This window comes from Patiria miniata, unplaced genomic scaffold (assembly GCF_015706575.1).
Source record: "Patiria miniata isolate m_02_andy unplaced genomic scaffold, ASM1570657v1 HiC_scaffold_20, whole genome shotgun sequence".
NCBI lineage: Eukaryota > Metazoa > Echinodermata > Asteroidea > Valvatida > Asterinidae > Patiria > Patiria miniata.
This window is the reverse complement of record NW_024037059.1, coordinates 18186413-18206712: the sequence shown is the minus strand read 5'-3', so window position 1 is coordinate 18206712 and position 20300 is coordinate 18186413. Positions and strand designations below refer to the sequence as shown.

At 42.0% G+C, this 20300-nt stretch overlaps 1 protein-coding gene across 1 annotated transcript; it reads right to left on the bottom strand.

Annotated features, from left to right (window-relative positions):
• Positions 1-422: 422 nt before the first annotated feature.
• On the bottom strand, positions 423-18718 carry LOC119727156 (gamma-aminobutyric acid type B receptor subunit 2-like). The gene is made up of 16 exons (XM_038199020.1): positions 18586-18718; positions 16791-16961; positions 12828-12932; positions 11351-11416; positions 10757-10945; positions 9266-9529; positions 9040-9100; positions 8569-8658; positions 5544-5694; positions 5150-5282; positions 4646-4762; positions 4263-4385; positions 3175-3354; positions 2672-2827; positions 2045-2215; positions 423-1768 (listed from the first exon to the last, which is right to left on the bottom strand). The coding sequence occupies exons 1-16, from the start codon at positions 18664-18666 to the stop codon at positions 1022-1024; spliced, it is 2805 nt and encodes a 934-aa protein (XP_038054948.1). The 5' UTR covers positions 18667-18718; the 3' UTR covers positions 423-1021.
• Between the last annotated feature and the right edge of the window lie 1582 nt (positions 18719-20300).

The following is a 20300-nucleotide window of genomic DNA, read 5'->3' as shown; positions in this document are numbered from 1 at the left end:
TCCTTATGCCTACACAAAATGTGGCTCTTGCTTCTGAGCCGAGTGGGTGTTTCTTTGCTTTATGCACATTTTGCATTAATTTGTGCGAGTTTTAGGAACTATTGGCACTTTGTCTTCATAAAAGAAGGGAAGTTCTGCTTTCCTATTATGTATGTACTCGAGTGCCGTGGCACATGGGTTCGAATCATGACGGGGAGCATGGTCCTTGTGCGCATGAGCAAGGCACTTTACCATTATTGCTTCGTCCTTCGGATGGGACGTAAAGCCGTAGGTCCCGTGTGTTGTGTAGTGCACGTTAAAGAACCCAGTAACACTTGTCGCTAAGAGAAGGGGTTTGCCCCGGTGTTTCTGGCAGTGGCTGCAATATGCGCCGCAGCACCTTGTAAACCCTTTATAAAGGTGCTACATAAAGGGTCTCATATTTCTCATAAACTTCATTTACCTGTCTTTACAAGTAGACATAATTACCAGCGCCTGGAGTACCTTGTTGGTAGATAGTTGCGCTATATAAGACTCCGGTATTATTATTATTATTATTATTATTATTATTATATAAAAATTGTGTTTATGTGAATTGGAATTGAATTGGAATTGCTAGTTCCCGCGCCCAAGGACAGAGATGCGAAAGTCTAAGCTTTTGTTGTGCTCGTTTCCTACAGATAGCCAACTGAGAGATGGTTAGTGTTTCAGAAAATAAACTTGGTGGCAACTGCTCTTTAAACACAACAGAACAGAGAAAGAAGGCGGCGTTTTCACTGGACTTCAAGAAAATGATTGTATTCAACAAGGAAGAAAGTGGTTTTTACAGAGAAGATTAACATAATGCCATATAAAACTGGTTAACTGCATGGCAAGTTCGTGGATCTGCACAAGAATTCTACCACACGAAGTGAAGTGGTTTTTCCTTCATCAGCGATGAAATTCCGTGTGCGAAAGACAACGATCTGAGACACAGAGGTAGACCTTTAATGCTGTGTTTTTGCCCTTAGTAATTGGTCACAAACTGGTGATGGAATCTGCGTCAAACGTAGTAGATCATTTCTGGTTTTTCGTTCAGTTGCAGTAGACGCATTTGTACGCTGCGCATCTCGACAACGAGTCTGCGCACTTCGTTGTGGAAGCGCGCGCTCTCCCGCCTTTCGCTGGTACTGCGGGAACGTCTCGTTGTCCCGCCTACTGTCCGCATGGGGGAGTACCGGCTGATTGCGTCGTTCTTAATGCATCGGTTGGGTCCGTCGATGGAGGAGACCAGTGTGTGTCTCCGCGGCAAGCTGCCCGAGGAAAGGCTCTTAATCAACGGCGGGTGTCGCCTCAGTGGCCTGGTGAGTACTGGATTCTCATGCAAGTGTTGGAGATAAGGTCTACTGGAGTTCTGAAGGCACAAATCAGCGTGTTGCTGTTTAGCTGATCGCGCAGGGGACGGGGTACCAGGCCACTGGTCCTCGTCGGTGACCGAACACTGGTTCTCATTCAAATCGGTCGTGTAGGTGCTGACGCTTCTTGAGTCCAACGAATGACGGCCCGAATCGTCCCTCTGCAGTAAGCAATGCAGTTCAACCTCGTGCTCAAAACCTTTCACGTGGTTCTGGTAAGGCTCGGATGGTTCGGCACCCTGTATACTCGTCTCAGGTAGATGCAAAAGCATGTACATGTCTTTTTCCTGGCACAGGTCACCCACCCATTCTGCCTCGCTCCCGCTGCTGTCGCCATCGTCTGACTTATTGAGCAATCTCAGTTGGGCTTCTAGCTCGGCAATACGATTGTCCAGCTGTAAAAGTAAGTGCAAATTCTATTCAATTAGCTGTTCAAAACTGCCTGACATATTTTCACAAAGACATATTTTCACATTTTAAAGAAGACAACTTAACAGCGCTGGGCCAATGTCCCCAAATCTCGACTTGTTTCCAGCCCCGGACGATTTTTAGAACACGAACATGCAGCGCGGAGCCATAGAAGCCGAACCCGGGAGATGAGCCGAAATTTGGAAAAAGAAGCTAACTTTGCAAGCCAAATCACCATTTGGGTAAATGCTGGGAATGATTACCTTGTTTTTCTCTTTCCTAAAGGCCCTGGCCTGCACCTCGGCTCGGTACAAAGACTCCTTCATCTCCGTCGTCTCGTCTGTCACGAAGCGTCGCGTGCGACCTTTGATCTCTAACCCCACGGATTTCGTCACGGGGTCACCGCCCAGCCGCACAGCATGGATGGTATACACCTGGCAAGTTTAGAAATACTCAATGGTTTCTCAACATTTTGTAATAAACATACATTTCATAATTGTTATATTATGGTAGCCCAGAAGCGACGCGCGATGTTTTCAGTACATTTCACGCCATGCTCAATATGTGTCCAAGTCCCTTCGGGGCCACCATACCATATGATTTTTTAATAGGTGGGAAAGTAGAGTAAACAAATAGTTATTTTTAAACTTAAATGTTATAATCAGTGCAATCTGATAGGTACTCGTTGGTTTTGTTGAGATTCGTAATCGTTTGTAACGTGATTTATTTGTGAAACACGGGCGCGTATCAAGAACATTGAATTGATGAAAGTGACGCACTTATTTTTGTTTAGATTTCTTTGTTTTGCGCTCTAAAAGTTTTCTTTTAGCGTGGGCTTCAAAGAACAATTCCGCACAGTGGTTTGACGATGAACACCAACTTGACCTCACCTTGGGCACGAACAGGAAGCACAGGGTCATGGTGGTGGTGATGCAGATGCAGACGGTGACTAGAACAAACGAAGTGGTGAGCTGATCACCTCGAGTGATCAAGTTGGACACCACTACGGCAAGGATGCTCATTATGGTCACGTTGTACACGCAAACCTACGGATCGAAATGGAGCAATTTGCGATCACAATCTCGACTTACGGAGGATGCAGTTAGGCTTTTCTAGGTAGCGGACACAACATGACGGTGCTATTATTTTTGAGGTGAGTAAACTCTTTTGCCGATTTACCAAAACGGAATAGCGCCCTCATCGTGTCCGCCATATCTCACAAAGGCCAATGTTTTTTTTCTTAATTGTTTACATTAAGTGTGAATTCACAGATAACAGATAACTTCAGATAACTCCTTTTATTAAAGTATGGTTGCTAACTGTTTGACTACTGTTTTAAACAAGCCATGTTATTATTTGCATTGGTAAAATGAGAAAACCATTCTGGACTTACCGCTATGTAGTGTGAGTCGTTTAATGCCGGTATCTTGACCTTGCGCGTCTCCCAGCCGAGAAATAACCCAAAGAGTAGCAGAAGGCCCTTGTAGGCGTACACCGTGCCGAGCCAGATGCTCAGGTTCTCCGATTTGCATACTTCCAATATGGGGACGAAGGCTACAGTATCGTTTGACGACTGGTGGAAGAGAATACGACATAAAAGGAATCGTCACAAACAGTGGTCTCGAGTTTAATACACAGAAATCGGCAGGAATACTGTGGCGCGTGAAAGGACGCCCCCTTGCGAGGGTTGCCCACGACTATAAATGAGCTCACTGTTCTCTTATTGCATTTGATCAAGAACCCGAATGGTACAATTTGGCTTGGTTCTATGTTAAAACATGTACGGGAATGGAAAAAGACCTTTTCAAGGCTGTATTAGGTGCACTGCGTAAGCTTTATTATACATGTAGACCTACATTAAAGTTGAGTATCCCTTTTAATCTTCGTTCACCTAGACTTTGCGTAGTAGTTAATGGCCTCCAAATCTACTTACACAAACCTAAATCGGCTTGACTTCAGCCAGAAACCTCCTATTACTCAGGGTCGCTATTGCAGCTGGAGCCCTGACAGATGTAACGAAGACTAATGTGTAGAATGAAGCCAAAGTACTCGACCGTGCGAGTCCAATCGGTAAAAGAAATGGAACGAAAAATGAACCTAAAGTAGCAATTCTTATAATTAGCGGTCCTTCAGTCACAGAGCCGGTTGTTCCTCGAGCAATGTTTATCAATTGACGACACAGGTATACGGGGAGTTACGGGCCAAAGTACACACTGTTTCTGTTAATACCAACTTTACTCAATTCGTACTCCGCAGACGGAACCTGATAAATTCTGGCGTGTGTAATAAGGAGTGTTTTTGGTTTAGTAGGGTAGTCCCGTTATCCGTAAATTGACAGCATTCTTTCATTCGTCCCACCATTTGTTGTCTTGTGTAGTTTGATGTGGCCTCTGTGAACAGTTTTTCTTTTAGAAGGACTCTTTGTTTCAGAGTACCAACTCAGTATCTGTGTTTTATTTATGTGATAAATAGCTGATTTACCTCTAACGGTAGGCGTTCCTCTTCTCTAATCATGGGATCGAGGATGCTCCAAAGCGTCAAGATAATGACGTCAATGATCAGCAACACGCCTATCATCAGGAACAAAGTTGACTCGTGAAGCATCTATAGCATGCAGATGACAAAAAAAACAAATGCAAATGAAAAGAGATGTAAACGGCAACTGGAATTTGGTACAATTTACTGATTTGTTTTGTACTGAATTTACTGAAATGACTAAATATGCCCAAGTGTTTCCCAAAAGGAAACATTCAGCTTTGTATTGTTCATATCTTTTATAGTGATATCTTTTATAAGACATGCAATCCGGATTTGTTTTTGTGTTTGTGACTGGATGTTTATTTTTGAGATTATTATAGAAGTACCTTTCGTTTAATGACTCGGCTGGTAGCGTGTGTGATGATGTGGTATACCCGATAGGTCTTCACGAACATCGAGCCAAAGGCGAGGGAGAAACCAACCATCAGGAACGCAGCACGGATCTGAGAATTTATATCACAATTAAAAAAAATATTAAAACGCACTGAAGAATTAAAGTTAAATATTCGTAATGAGTAAAGTTCGGGGATTTTGTCTTAAAAATTAAGAGAAATATTGTCTTTTTGTTGTCATAATTTCCCTTAGGTAAATACTTGTGTAATAATACCAAACCATCCTAAATAAAATGTTTTTAATGAAATAGCGCGGGGATAATGAGATTGGTAAAACATACATTTGAATGAGTGTACCATACAACGAAATACTAAGACTGGTAACCAATTGTGTGTTATTTCCTATTTCTACCTATAACCAAGGTGACCTGCTGTTCGGGAGTCAGGATTCAGGTTTTGTATATAACTGGCAGCTTAAGATTATAGTCTGGTACCCACCGTGCACATGGGGTTGTATGCCTCTATCCCGACTCGCTCCGACTCCAGACCCAGCATGATGACCGCTACATATACCATGATGCACCCCACTATGGTGATGTTGTTCAGATTAGGGCTGGATAACTTGATGAATCTTCATAAAAAGAGAAGACATGTACAATTGATTCAATATTGTGTCTGGATTTTCAGATTAGTACAGTCACATGGTTATAAGCAGGAGATACCTCTTCCTTATTGCGCTGTAAATGAGAATTGCGTTCATAATTTAACAAAACACAGATGGATGATCCTACCTCGATATTTATCCATTAGGTTTCATTTCTAAAACATCTGCATCATCGAAGCTTATTTATGTGACTTCAAAAACTCATTAATATTTGTGTATGTTTCTCACTTTGTTTTCCGATATCGGATGTTGAAGAGAAGAAACAACAATGCCAGTAGCATGCCGCATGCCGCTAGTATCGTAGTGGTGACGTAAGCAGCGAAATTGATGCGCAGTCGTTGGTCAAAGACGAGTAGCTTATCCACTGGCACAACCCCGCCTACAGAAAGAGGCAACAAGTATGTCTTTAGATTTAAGGACAGAGGTAGCCAAAATGATATCATGATGTTAAATTTAGTAACAAGTACATAAAAGAAGCAGCGTTATTTGGAGGCCACGTTATATATAGATCGTTTGCATTACGGCCACCTTTGAGGTACGTGCTTTTGTTCTAGAGGGATACGAAAAAGTAGATCTTTTTTGCATATTCATTGTTATAACAAAACAAGCAAACAAAACACATCAAGGATGTAGGATGAATGGAAGCAAAGGGCCCATTAACGCGTTTTCAGTCCATTCTGTGTTCAGGCCAACAGGGCTATATTAATTCCTTGTCTTGCAACAAACATAATTAAACGGATTGAAAAACGCATTTAGAAAGGCGGGTATAAGATTGTTTTGAAATAATAGGTCGCAAAAATGTCGAGAAAAGAAAACGATCATGAATTATAAGAAATTGTAGATCCTCAAACACATATCACGTTTTATTACCACTTAAAGCTCAAATTTTATTTCTAAGAGTACTGCAACTTCCCTTTAACAGTATTTTTTGGAGACCTTTAACCATGTAAATCCGCACCCGTCAATCCGCGCCAAAAGCCAGCATACCACGCATGCAAGGGTCTCGAACCCTACTCTGACGCATTCCTGTATCGAATTAAAACCGACTTTAATCCCTCTTTCTCATCTTCCAAATAGCTTCTTGTTGAGTAATATTTGTCCAGCCTAATCCTGATGAGGGCTTTTTCTTCTTCTTCTTCTTCTTGGCCATTCCTCTCAACTCATTCAGGCATCTTCAAGATGCGACTTGAGAAGGTGATGATGTAGGGGAGAGATGTCAGGCCGTGAACACGCATCGATTTTTTTTAATTTCGACCTAAGCATCGTGTGTGGGTCGTGCAATCAAAGCGATGTGAACTGAATTGGTGATTTGCATTTTTAATAAATTAGTGGAAGAGCTTTAATGAAAGTAATCAGACTTTGTGGTTCAACATCTAGGTTTCGTGTTGATGACTTGTATCGTCTGCAATCAATGTGAAATATTCCAAACCTCCATTCAAGTAATTTGTGTCGGTTTTGTGGGACGCAATTGCTATGATGTTTCTTCATACTTCAGTTTACCCTGCTTTCCACCTTTATGGCAGTAACTATGGGCATACCATACGGCTGTAAGATTATGTGTCAACGAGCAAAATCCTTCCATTCAATTGATATTTGTTTTATCCTGCTAGGTTTTCTTATTCTTGCGGCACACTTTCAATGACTTTTTCTAATAATACGCAACCGGCATGGTTGCAGGGGAAAGATATTATTTCTGAAAACCAAGCATTTCGTAATAATATTTACTCAAGCGAGTAAATAATATAGCTGTGTGTATGTGCTGTGAGGCCTTCAGGTAACCAGACACATATTCACGTGATATCTGCTCTCATGCGGCAATAACAAACGCGTTATTAACTTAGTCTGGTGCTTCGGGTTCTGTTTGGGTTGCTCATAAAATCCCCTAAGTTTATAACATCAAATTGAATTTCGTTTTCTTCCTTGATCTCGCCTGTTTCTTGCGATTGCTCACAAAATATGCGTGCTTGGGGTATGCCCCTGCTTCAGTTAGGCATACCTGACCGAATTTTGAGTGTGGTTAGGTCGATGGTTGAGTTATCGTTGGCGGTGCTGTTGCATGAGGGATTTGCGCGGGAAAAAAAGCCATTTGAAATCGATAACGTGACAGGGTAGGCCTACACTAGAATGCTGGCTCAGCGAGGGGGGGGGGGTTTGACAATGTAGGCGTAGATTTGTCACAACTTGCAGATACTATGAATCATAGCTTTTTCAGTGTCGAGGTATTGATACAAATTGAGAAGATACATTATTACATACCCGGATGCGGGATGCTTAAGTCCGACGAATTAAACATTAAGAACATACCTTCTAAAAACGTATTAAAGACACATTAATGTTTGCACAGATGCAAGCTTTGAAACAAACTACAACCGAGTGGTGAGCAGGTAAACTTTACAGAAAAACAGTGAACACAAAACTGTAGACACATTTTGAAGTCGCATTTTAACGAAGTCTGGGGTTAAAAACTCCTTTCTCTATGTCTATACAGGCTCATAGCCAAAAATATGTTGACGCTGTTGTATATTAGTGCATCACTATAACATCGTTGATATTTGTTTTGTTGTATAAAAAGCGGTATACGCTGTCCGCTGTTTGATAATACGATACACCCGTTCTCATGTACCACTTTCATGTAACTGCAGGTGATTCTATGTCCGTTCCGGCGTTCTATCATTGACATTTCTTCGTGAATATACTGAAAAATTGCACTAACTCTGTAATTAATTTTTTGTAACGTAAAACCTCAACTGTCAGTCATTTTGTGAATCTCACTGTGGTGGATCGATTGACTATATTGACGAACCACACTGAGGCTAATACTAACACAACACTAGACCAGCTGCGCAAATGTATGAACAACTGAAATACCACCCCCATATGGCCGGGGTAATTTCCTTTCAAGCCAAACCTTGGGTAAGGCAAACCACTGAGTGAACTCACACACACCTGGGCGGTGTTGCCAATTGACCGTGTGTACTTTGTACAAAATATTGAGCGGGAGTGTAATTGTATACGGTCTACAACATTCGTGGTCCATAATCTCCCTGTTTGTACTTATGGCAGATGCTTCTTTATTTTTCATCAGGATTTCGTACTAAAAGCGTAAACTTAATGACGTAAATTGTGTATGCTGTACACAGCTCGGTTTGTGTACAGCCACAAGAGGGCGCTCAAAAACGCGGGTTGAGAGTTTACGTATACACCTTCATTTATTTTACATTTTTCGCGGCCTGGATGAGTGATAAAATCTTACCTTTCCAATGGATGGGCGTCAAATCCCTCCCCTCGAAAATAAGGCGTTTCTCCTCTGGAAAGAACAGCGCCACCAACTTCATGACTCCACCTGAAACGAGCACAAGACGTTTTTGATCCAAGGGTGAACCCAAATCGGAATTGAGACAGGGATGTGACAACGTCCACCTTTTATTCTCAGAAAGACTGGTATAATACTTATAATACTTGACGGAAAATATGCACTGAATAGGAACAAACTTGCTTACACTGTCTTGACACAACTGTTTAAAGTGTGTTGCCGGTTATACAGGACATGCCACGAAAGCCTTCAATTCTCCTACATAATTTATACATTAGAATTCAACAATCAACCCGGTTCAGATAGTACACTTTCGATGACTTGTTTTTAAACCTCAAGGGCCGTTTTAGGTAACTTCTTTTTTAAATGAGCTGTTTGTCCCTTTAAATGAGCTGTTAAGTAACAACTTACCTTGATTCTGCCGAAATGTCGTCACTCCGTATCGGTCCGGACCCTTGAACCTTACCGGTCCCTGTATTAAACAAAGGATACATGAGTAAGATTGAAGGGAACTTGTCTATAAAAAAAGGAATTTGCTGAGTCCTATCAGAGTTATCACTATTACATTACAATAATTCATTTGTATAATATAAGGTAAGTAAATGTAACTTTTGAGTTTTGATTTTTCTCAACTCACCGACACTCCTGTGAATCGCAGGTCCGACACGATGTTAGTATAGAGCTCTCTCATTGGTCGGTTGTCGTACGTGAAGCCGCTCCCCCCGCGGCCCGCGTGGGCCGAGCTAGCATTCTGATTGGCCGCCTCCGTCCTATTCAAATGATCCATTGCGGACTTGATAGTGAGTGCCATGGTCCAGATGGCGTCGTACGTGTTAGGGGCCTGGCTTCCGGCGGAGCTCACGCCCCTTTTCAGCATGTCCATCTCGAATGCATGTGATGTCTGATGAAAAAGGAACACGAAACTGTCTGTTAAAACATGTTTGATAAAAAAGAAGATTTTTATTTTAGAATAGTAACCCTTTCGTGAAATGAATCCCTAAAAACAATCCTAAATGGAATGAAAATAGTTACATGTAGCCTATAACATGATATAACTATTTCTATGTTATTGCGAATTAAAATTTGTTATTCAAGCTGTTTTATTTAGAAAAAAATACGAAGGACATTGTTGAGTCACAGAAACTGTGTCCTTTTTTTTTTTAACCCCGCAGACGCAAAGTGATCTTTTTGTGGGTCATCCCAATTGTACATCTAACGAGCCGAGGCTGAAAGTAATCTTAACATTTCAAGAGGGTTCAAGACGGCATCTCGCCTGCTTTCACTTCGTGCTTGAGAGGCTGTCGTTAGGGTCTCATGTTCACATGAATGATCCAGCCACAGACGAAGCCTGAAATAGCGTGGGATGTGCTGAAGTGCGCGTCTGGAAAACACGGTCGCGCGGTGTTACACTTGTAAATGCCAAAGTGAGACGGGGCTAGTATCTAGACTACTATCCCCATTGGGGGTAGGAGAAAATGGCAAAGGATATCTTTGAATTCTCGCCGGATTTTCGTGCTTGATGGGCGTATTACTTTTGAGCGGCAAAGCAAGACCATTGTATCAAAGTCGGTTATTCGGTTTGAGGCGACGCGTAGTGGTTTATTCATGTGATTTCTGTATTGCGGCTCAGACGTGCGATTTAATAATAGATGCACTGTCGTAAATTGATATCTTATGCGCCAAGAGAAATGTGTCAAAACTAGTGCAGATGATGTACACAAAACTAGGCAAATTTAATTGCAAAATGGGTCACGAAACCGAATACTTCATGCGCCTCGAGTGAGACACATACTTAAGTATCGATTAATGGTATCGATATTTAGTACTCTGAATCAAAATGTGCTTGGAGCCAAACCACGTGTGGACATCTCAGAACTAGTTTCCCAGAGAACTTAATACTCCTTTGAAATAATTGAAGCGGTTTTGGATTGCGATGCATGCCTTATAAGTATCGATACTTGCAAAGGGTGTGGTATATATAGTAAAGCTTTAAAGTGCAATCTGCTTTCAGCTCTTCTGTTGAACATTCCCCACAGGTCCAAATCCCCCTTAAGTACACAGCTAGAGGCGGTCTTCAAAGACCATAGAAAAACAACAAAGCAATTGTTAGTTTAAATATACAACTCACAAGTCCCGATATGGAGCTTCGGTTATCGATATTGATATCCAGACTTTCGATAGAGAAGTATCCCTCCACCACCCTGGCCAGCTCTTCCGCCGTGCAATCAGTGTCCATCTCGGCACGCCACCACTCCCTCTGAAACCAACCAGGCAATATCCACACGTACTTGGAACCGTACATGTCGATTTTGTAGGCCTAGTCAGGAATAGACAGAAAAGAACGATAAAAAGGTCAGCCTCTAAAGGTTTTTACTGCAAAAATATGTTATCTTTTGTTCATTATCTCCCTAAACTGATAATAAATAAACCCCCATCCTCTGTGCTGAAGGTGTAAGTGTTGGATAAAATATATCCCACCCGGGAAGTCCAGTTTTACCAAACTGTTTTCGTCAAGCGTTTTTGTCTCTGATAGATAGAATCATAGTAATAGTTCCATTGTCCCTTTGAGTGTTGTGAGTAAATTCGCAACCTTTTCCTACCAAGTATTCATCCTGGTTCAAGGCTTCATGGTCTTTGCCATGCTTATAAGATTTTGTCCCTGGCATTTCTTATAGAGCTTGCGGCCACGTTCAACCTTTCAACCATAGACTTAGCCTCCTACCTCACAGAAAACAGCCCTGGCCGTTCGTTCTTGAAAACTTCCGATGATAATGCGTGCATCTAGTTCCTGTACAAACATTTGATCAGAAATAAAAACGGAGATATCAATGAAATCAGAACACCGAGATTAACAATAATAAAATAATAGCATTTGTGAGAACTATGATATTTTACCATACAAGGCCGATAACGTAATGGGTTTAGAATGTGTATGTCCAAATCCACGTCCCGTGATTACTGGAAAGACCTTTGCTACTGCTATTATCGTTGCACTTTATATCAAAAACTGCTCACTCACGATTTGCTATTATGTAGACGCAATCAAATTGTGTACTTTTTTGATCGTATCATCCATCATCCACAAATCGACATTCTGTTTTGCTCTCGAGCAATTTTACCCATGCACATCATGCAAGCTCATCAGGAATGTACATCTCAATATTGCCGCTTCAACATTTTCTTCAAAGTTGATGGATGGTTCCTTTTTTACCTAAAAAAAGCGCGGCAAAACTCAACCCAATTAAGAACCACCCAAGGTGATATGTGCTTTCCATTCGCACTCGGTTTCCTCCTATGGCGCAGGTACGATTTGCTTTACAGTTAAGCACGGTTGATAACGCCACGGCGGGCCTTTGGGCACGGTCCCCTACTCCGCAACACGAGAGCATGAGAAGTGCTACGAGAAGTACCGGATAGGGCTCAATCAGACGACGGGGGATTACGTGCCGATACCAGGCAACCCTCGACCACCACTCTGCAGCGTGTTCTAGTAACACGGTAGCCCGTTCTTGGAGTAATTATTACCCGTTTGATTATTACCACGGTGATTAAGAGGTCTTGTCGCGGACTCTGTGAACGAGGTTAATGACGTGATGTTCGCTGGTACTCGACGATGACAACTTCCGGTGAAATTGTGCTGGCGTCCACGGCAACATGATTGATACGCGGTTATTATTTTTTGGGGGCACTTCTTTTTAACTCAGTCTTTAATAACATCCCTGTGTTAGTGGACCTATATGTCTTTCTTGCTTTGAGCAGACCTATTGCGGAATGAAGTACCGTGTCCTACAATTATTCTTTTTATTTAACTATAAACGTATCATTAAACGTAGCAGTTTTACTTTTTTTCATGTATAAACGTATCATATCAATGTTCAAATTTTTGCATCAAGAAAATATGTCTATACATTAATGATTTGCCTCAGTGTACATGTAGTGAGTAAAATTATGGTCGTGTAGGATTGGAAGTTGCAGCCAATGATATTCGTTGGAAGAGAGAGTGCTGTTGAATTTAAATATGTACGGACTCCTTGATTTTACTGCGCATGTCTCGGTTTAGAGAAGTAGAAGAGTGACAAGTCACGTGTGAAGCTGAGGGTCCATATTAAGGGACAAGAATCCACATTTCATAGGAGTCAAAATCTCATATGAGAACAGCACCCGCCTCCTCCATCGGGCTTTGGGTCTTTGTTCCTCACCTGGAGTTGTTGCATCTTAGCCGCTAGGTCGTCTTCGGTGTTGAGTGAGGTTGAGATCGTGATGTTAGTGGACGACTGTAGGTAGCGTGTCAGCTCCGACAGTGCCTTCAAGGAAAGGAATTGAAAAAAAAAGTTACGATACATTCTGCAAGTGAATGGCACGAACACACGCACAATTTTTCCCTAGCATTTTCTTGCCGCATCATTTCAGACTCTGACCTTTACAACTTGGCAGACGAGACCAATCTTTACAGTTTTATGACTCTTTGAAATTCAACCTGACGGGCGACTGCCATGTGAGGATATTCACCTCAATGCCGTGTTAATGGCTACAACATTTACGATCGAAAGTATCGACATTTTAGCACCTCTAGCACTCGTCATCTTTTTTTTTTTTTTTTTTTTTTTTACTTATATCAGTGTCAGTATGAAGTGCCACAAAGGGCGAGCCAAGGAAGATGAAAACCTTGAAACTAAATTTGGTAACATGTTTTGTTAATGCATTGGTTATGCTGTAGAGATATAGCTGCTTTGTTTTTATCCCAGACATGTGGTTGTACTTAATAGCTGTCAAATTATGTGATTTGGGGAATTCTGCCGACTTAATGGAATTTCCTATCTGTAACCATCTTTCAATTTCATGTGAAAAGGCATAGCAAAACAAAAAAACAAAACCAAAACAAACGCATTGCATTTAATCATGGAAAATAATGTTGATGACGCAATCGAACACAGACATTTCTGAAACAGTTTATTTTTTCAAAGAAATCATTCCTTTTTCGTTGTCATTTTTCGCCCAGTCTGAACTGAACGTTAAGTGCTTGAAATGAATCCGTTTTTCATTATGGAATGGCAGACTCGTTTAGCCCGCCACATCTGCGAACGTTATCCCACGCGGGCCGTTCATCATCATGACACCAGGCAACATGGCCTACCCCCATTAAGCGCAACATTTATGGTTTCAATGCCCGCAAAAATGTGTGGACGAAATCCATTAAAAACACATCGTTCTAAAAGTGGGAATTTGAGAGAACGCGGCTCGAGTGAGACAAATGGTATTCTCGTGTCTATTCATTGACACACTCAGAAACTCCCCGTAGGCCTACGCAATACCCTAGCCCACGCAAACATCTGCACAGGTAGGACTGTATTCGATACAATCCCCACGTGTTTTAATTCCCACCCCCTAGGGATAGGATACAATTGCGAGTGACATTGTGATCGCCTTTTTTTTTCAAGCCAAATGCCATAATCCTTGACAGTGATTGAGGTTTTCTTGCTGAAAAGCTCCTTTGCCCTGCGTATTTTTCGCTAGAGGACAAAATGGAAAACTTCACAAGGTGTTGAAATTGCATTGACTCGCTCTTGTTGCTCGCGTCATTTTTACCCTGAAAATTTAGAGAATTCAGGCGAGACTTGTCAACGCTTGAAGCGAACTACGACCAGTTTTAACTAGAACACAATCCGATATTCAATTTACTGTAAATGATTCATTATTCTCTGATTTAATTTTTTTTTTAAACTAACGAAGCCTTTTAACGCGTGAGTAATATTGGTACGAGCTAATTGCTTTACACTTGTTGGCATTGGTAGCATTTTGTTATTAATATGTTGTATGCAATATACATGATAGGACCTAAAACGGCAAATTTTGTTGCGAAATGTCTTCGCCTTTATATGTGTTGTTGACCATGCTCATCCTCACACAAGGGACTCAGGCATTTTACTGAAATGCATGACTCCATGTGAGTCCTTTATCAAGCAAGCTACTTTTAAAAAAAAAGCCTTTTTACTTCGTCAAAATGCATTAAAAAAAGTGATGTTGATTGTGTGGTGCTAAAGTTGACAGTCTCATCAGAACTGCAGGCACTGTCTGCTAGAATCGAACTGGGCAACGCCAAGCAACACCTGGCGCGGAGTCTGGTCAAATCTATGCTTTGAGAGAGAGATTTTAGTCACAACATGAACCATTGTGGTCGGTTCGGACAGGATTGGCGATTCACTACTCTTGTGAATGGAAAATCGAACGACGTGACACCTCAAACACCTGGTCATGGTTGAGCTTGATTTGTAAGAAAACAAAATAATCTTTACTTTGATATCAGGGTGTCATGAACTGTCCTCCACCTGCCACTGCCTGTTTGTGTCAGTTGACGTATGGAGCAAACAAAATGACATCCCAAGAATCGCAAGACAGGAGACTCAGCGTTTTTGTTGAAAACAATGAAACATAAAAAGGCATTTATAACTCATTGTACTGCAACAATCTTTGCAGCTAGCTAAAAGTATTTCTTGACAAAAGGTGACAGATTTTGATGAGAAACATTTTGGTACAGGTCAAACCTTAAACATCTCAAAACGCAACAACTTTCCGTGCGTTTTATGACTGAACTAAGTGCTGTCTCTCACGTTACTTTTTAAGAATGACGCCTAGTGAGGAAAATTACGAGGGGGAAATCATAGCGTTTCAATGCTACATGAGTTTAAACATTACTGACTGCCATCGTCAATTGAAATGTTAGATAATATCAACTCCTGTTAGGAAATATTGTATGCAACTCGCTTATTGAATTTTGCCTCGCGCGCAGAAAACTGGGTCACTGACGAGGAGAATGGAACCGACACCGGTTGAAGTGAAAAAGAGAAGACAGGCCAGAAAAGCGCGTGAAATGAAAGACGTAGCAGACGGCAACAACAAGTTGACTATATCATACCCGCCCGGGGGACAAAACTGCACCAAGCAGGCTAATTTCGTTCTAAACTTGGATCGTTCATTGTATCGGATTGCTTGCAATCTTTGGCCAAGCGCCTGGCAGGTACAAAGGGGAGAAAAAGAGAAAAAAAAAACGAAAAACGAGAATGAAAGATTATCGTCCTCTCAACAGAACCTGGAGGAGGGAACTCTCTGATGCGGGAATGTAGGCTAATAGATACCCCGAGCCCCTCCTTAGGCCCGGTGTAAAGGTTAAGACATAATTGAAAAAAATTGATATGATTGGGACTAAGGGCTTGCAGACATTGTGTTTCCGTTTAGGTATGAAGTTGGGGCGCGCATCAGATATAGGTTGCTGTACCGCGGGCCAAGCTTGAACGAAGTGGAGGTTATTTTCAACTCTTGGTGGCGGCAAACATTTTGGCCCTTTCTACACTATTGAGCATGCGCGCGAGGTTTCTTTAAAACATTCATGTTAAATGCAAACTGAAACAGTGTTATTTTATCTGATATCTGCGTGAAGTAGGCTCCAGTGCATTTGTCTAATTAGTATTTCAGTGTTAGCAGAACGTTTAATACATTACAGATAAACTCAAGCAGAGAACGTAATATTAAAGATCAAAGTACAGATAAAGTAAAACCGTAAGTGCCCATAACGCACTCGCAGAATCCTTCGCCGTTCCTGGGTTTATTCTCATCTGGCAAAACCCTTATGTTGTTGTCACGCATTAGGAAACATCACCGACGTTATGGCTTTTTTCCCACAAAGATTAATGCCTTGTGTACGGCGATCAATCAAAATTTCCCACGGTAAGGGTCCGGGCTGATATGAAGAGAACTATAAAAAGCGGCGGGATTATAAATTGCGCGCGGAAAGGTTGAGAGGGTTTGTGGAATGGCTAAAATGCTTGCTCAGTCTCCCTGGGATATCCTGGATCTCACACAAACACTCGGTAAATTTGCTCAGATACATAAGCGGGCGGCTTTGTTAACTGAGGGCCTGTGAAGTTCGAGCCGCAGGAACATTTCTTTGTCAAAGTTGTCCTGAATTCGTATCCATAAGGATTGTAGTAAGTTTTACTCCACGGAATCTGCAAGTTTTCTGTTGGCTTAATTTGTTAATTATACCTAGAATATTCGATGGCATAGGCTGCATTTGAAAAATTACAGTCTTTTAAGTGAACTGGGTACACCGACTTTGATCTCCCTTATGATGCAAAATCACCCTCTTCCCCAGTGCTTCGACTCACCAGGGAGAACATCTCCTCTTCTTCTATAAGACTTGCAATCTCGTACCATCCGAAATACTCCAAGAAGGCCGCCTTGGCTGCATTGTGGGACGAATCGGGGGACACCGTCCTGAAAAATGTCGGGTAGAACTCCCTGTTGGTGAGCGTGACAGACGTCGCGCCGTAGGACACCTGTAAAAGATAGATTAGGATCATTTTGTTTAAAAGAATCGCGGTACTTTACTTTAAACTGGGGTAAAGCTACCAATTAACTGGTTTGGGCCACATGGCAGCAAAAAAAAAATCGTATAGTTAGACAATGACATCGAAATCTATCACTGTTATCAATACATTCAGTATGAGCCATCGAGTTCAATCCATAACATTCTCTTTAAATACACAATGTCCACATTTTCTCAGAGATAACTAACCCTAATATTTAAATAGCCCCTTGTTAAATTGCAATATAGCTGGTGTTATGAAATGCATACGGCGCACGGCACGACTCAAAATTCTTGCTCTCTCTGTCCGACCTATGTAACGATTTTCGAAGGCATTCCACCATGTTGCGCGTGGATGTACAAATGTACAATATTACCAGTCTTGATGTTGTTTGGAAAGACGCGGGGTGCATGTTATACGGGAACCAGTTTCTGTCAACTAGTACACTGCTGAGCGCAAGTCGTGGCCCAGCATCCCCGCATACACAAATCACGTCACTCCTGCTTAAAGACAGCATGCATTGAAATGCGGGGCATGCAAACAGATCATGATGAATATAACCTGCCATCTTGAAAAAGTATCAGGTGACTTTAAGGGTACCGGGGAATTTTGTAACACTCGGGCATCTCTTTAGTCATGCTCTGTGATTTTTTTTTCTGGGATGATTTTCCCTTCTTTTTGTAATTTTCATGACCAGCTATACTGCTTTGATAGCATTTGGTTGGATTTTTTTTGTATTGTACATAATAAATGTGATAATAAATAATACAATATTAATGTGACAGACGAATGTTTTTAAACTCGATGAACCAACGAAACATTTACGGGGGACAAGGACGAATGTATCCGTACAACTGGAATGGGATGAGACACAGCCGGCAGATTACCCGCGAATCGGGCACCAGCAGAGAGTCTCTGACGGTATGAGTCCAAACTCAGCTCACGAAGAGCGACTGACGCGGAAATTGTCTCTGATAGTGCAGTCGGCTGGCCATGGATCGTTGGGTACGATCAGTGATGCAGTGAATGAAGTCGAGATCAAACCAAACAGAGTTTGACAAGCAGAGTATTTGTCACTTGCAAGAATTATTCACCAAAGACAATATGTACTTAGAAGAGTCTGGAGAATCGGCAAATACTCTGCCGCGGGTTCTACCGACTGTGTAGACGAAATAATCATTAAGCATTATCCTTGATTTCCCAACTAATCAAATTAGTTTTTGTTTGGCCTCTGTTTCAGTCATAGCCTTTACCTGAATCCTAGAAATTCAACGCATATACTTACGTCTTGGAGACCGGTCTACGGTCAGCGTGAGTCCATAGGACTCTTTGCCTCTGTGTCATTGGACAAATTGTCAAAAGCGAAGCGACCTGATTGGTCAAGTTACGCGATGTTCCTGGTCAAAATGTTGGTATCAGCATATCAATTCTTGTACCTTATCGATAACATCATGCATGAAATTGCTTGCTTCACTCTGTACTAAAACGTTGTGGCTGTTTTTTCTTTTTGGCGTGAGAGTGAACAAATCTTTATGAATATGTCTTAATTTTCGCCATGTTTCGTCAAATCTCGTGATTTCACGACGGAACTTACCATGACTAGATTCCAGTAGGGCACGATCTGTGCGATGTGTTTGGACACCTCCGAGCACTGGCTGCCCAGCAGCATGGTCATCGGAGGCTTGCGATAGAGCTGGTCAAAGAGGGCGTCTGCAGCTATCCCAGGATGACACTGAAAAAGATCAAGACAAAAAGCAAGTTCAAGATTGGCAACGTCAGGCAGTAACACACAAGTCTATGAGGAGTGGTGTCTTCCGGAGCCGTAGCCGAGTAAATTCGGACTTTGGCTATCTCTGATTCAGATATGGAGTCCGAGAACGGCCAGCGCGTCAGTAGCCACATGACCTCTGACAGAGGGTCAACTCATTTACATAGTCACACACTCTTGGTAGGCACTACGTTTTTCAGGTCACGCGTACTTGAACTCTAGGTCAGTCAGACTACAGTGAAGGCAGCATCGTCAATGTGCGACAACTAGGCATACATTGTAATACAATTTCAAAAGCATTAATGTCGTGGCCTTTCTTTACCTTAACAAAAAGTGATCAAGCAGAAAATGAGTTAATTATACCACGACACGCAATGTGAAAGAATACATCACCTATGGGACTGGTGACCTTCCCGTGCCCTCTACACCAGACCGGAACAAAGTCGGGGGGGGGGGGGCTGAGGAACAACATACCCTTGACTATTTGTTACTGGAGGTGTTAGGGAGGTGTTACCATCTAATGACCTGAGTATCAAGAACTAGGACGTACTTGGAAGAGGGTCACTCGAAATGTAGGTCTACTTGTGACCTTCTTTTTTCCAGGCAGTCGTGTATGGGCTGTGCTCAGCGGATCATGTCAATATCGATTTGCAACGAAGTCTTGCAGGGCTTCGTTGTAATTGAATTTGCAAAGTATTTATTCATTTTAAATGGGAAATCCATTGCCTTATATTCTTTGTCATACGTTACTGATGGCTTTTAACACCAAACTGGCATAATCGTCATTCATAGCGACATGTTATTTAGTTGATCCATGTGGATTTGGATCGAGATCTTTTCCATACCTGTATATCTGATTGCGGACTGTATTTCAATTTTCATTAGTATTGTTTAATTCAAATTGAACCTAAAACCATAATACAACCGTCGGACCAGCAACCTCTTCAAATCCATTAAAGCAAATGACCGTTGGGCGCCCCAGTTCAACTTCAATCATCGGTCTTCGGGTCTCGGTAATCGGTAGTATCACCGACAGCGTGGATCCTACGTCCTCAACAATCTTCATTTAAAATAGATTTGTGCTCCTCACGAAGCAAGCCCCCACTTTAAAAATTAAAGGAATATCCGCTAGACCTACAGAGGAACAAGAAGCGTTACACTAATGGTCAACTATCCCAACCGATTAACAGAAAACAGGCAAAACGAAACCGGTCATTTCTGTCGCACCCCATTTACTCAAATTATCTGCGTGTTTTGATCGAGGCGGTTAAATTGGTCTTGGTATATTACTCGTGTGAGTGAGCAGTGGCTATATATTTGCGCAGATGAGCGCCCGCTGGGATTAGCTTCTCGGTCCCCAGGACTCGCGTGGCAAGTCCCTGGCGGCTGGCCGAGGTAGCAGAGCGGTTAATAGGTAAATGGGAACCGGCTAATGTGCTGCTGGTCTCTGCTTGATATCTGTCCTTGCCATATACCAGGCTAGCCTGGTATATGGTTATCGCTGGAGCGTGTATATCTGTGTCGCACAGCGCGGTATGTTG

Excerpts from the sequence above, each read along its gene's own strand:
- LOC119727156 (XM_038199020.1), bottom strand. The coding sequence starts at position 18,666 with ATGACCATGCTGCTGGGCAGCCAGTGCTCGGAGGTGTCCAAACACATC. Across the intron at positions 16,962-18,585 it reads CCTACTGGAATCTAGTCATG|GTGTCCTACGGCGCGACGTC; the intron begins GTAAGTTCCGTC and ends TATCTTTTACAG. Across the intron at positions 2,828-3,174 it reads ACGACTCACACTACATAGCG|GTTTGCGTGTACAACGTGAC; the intron begins GTAAGTCCAGAA and ends TTCGATCCGTAG.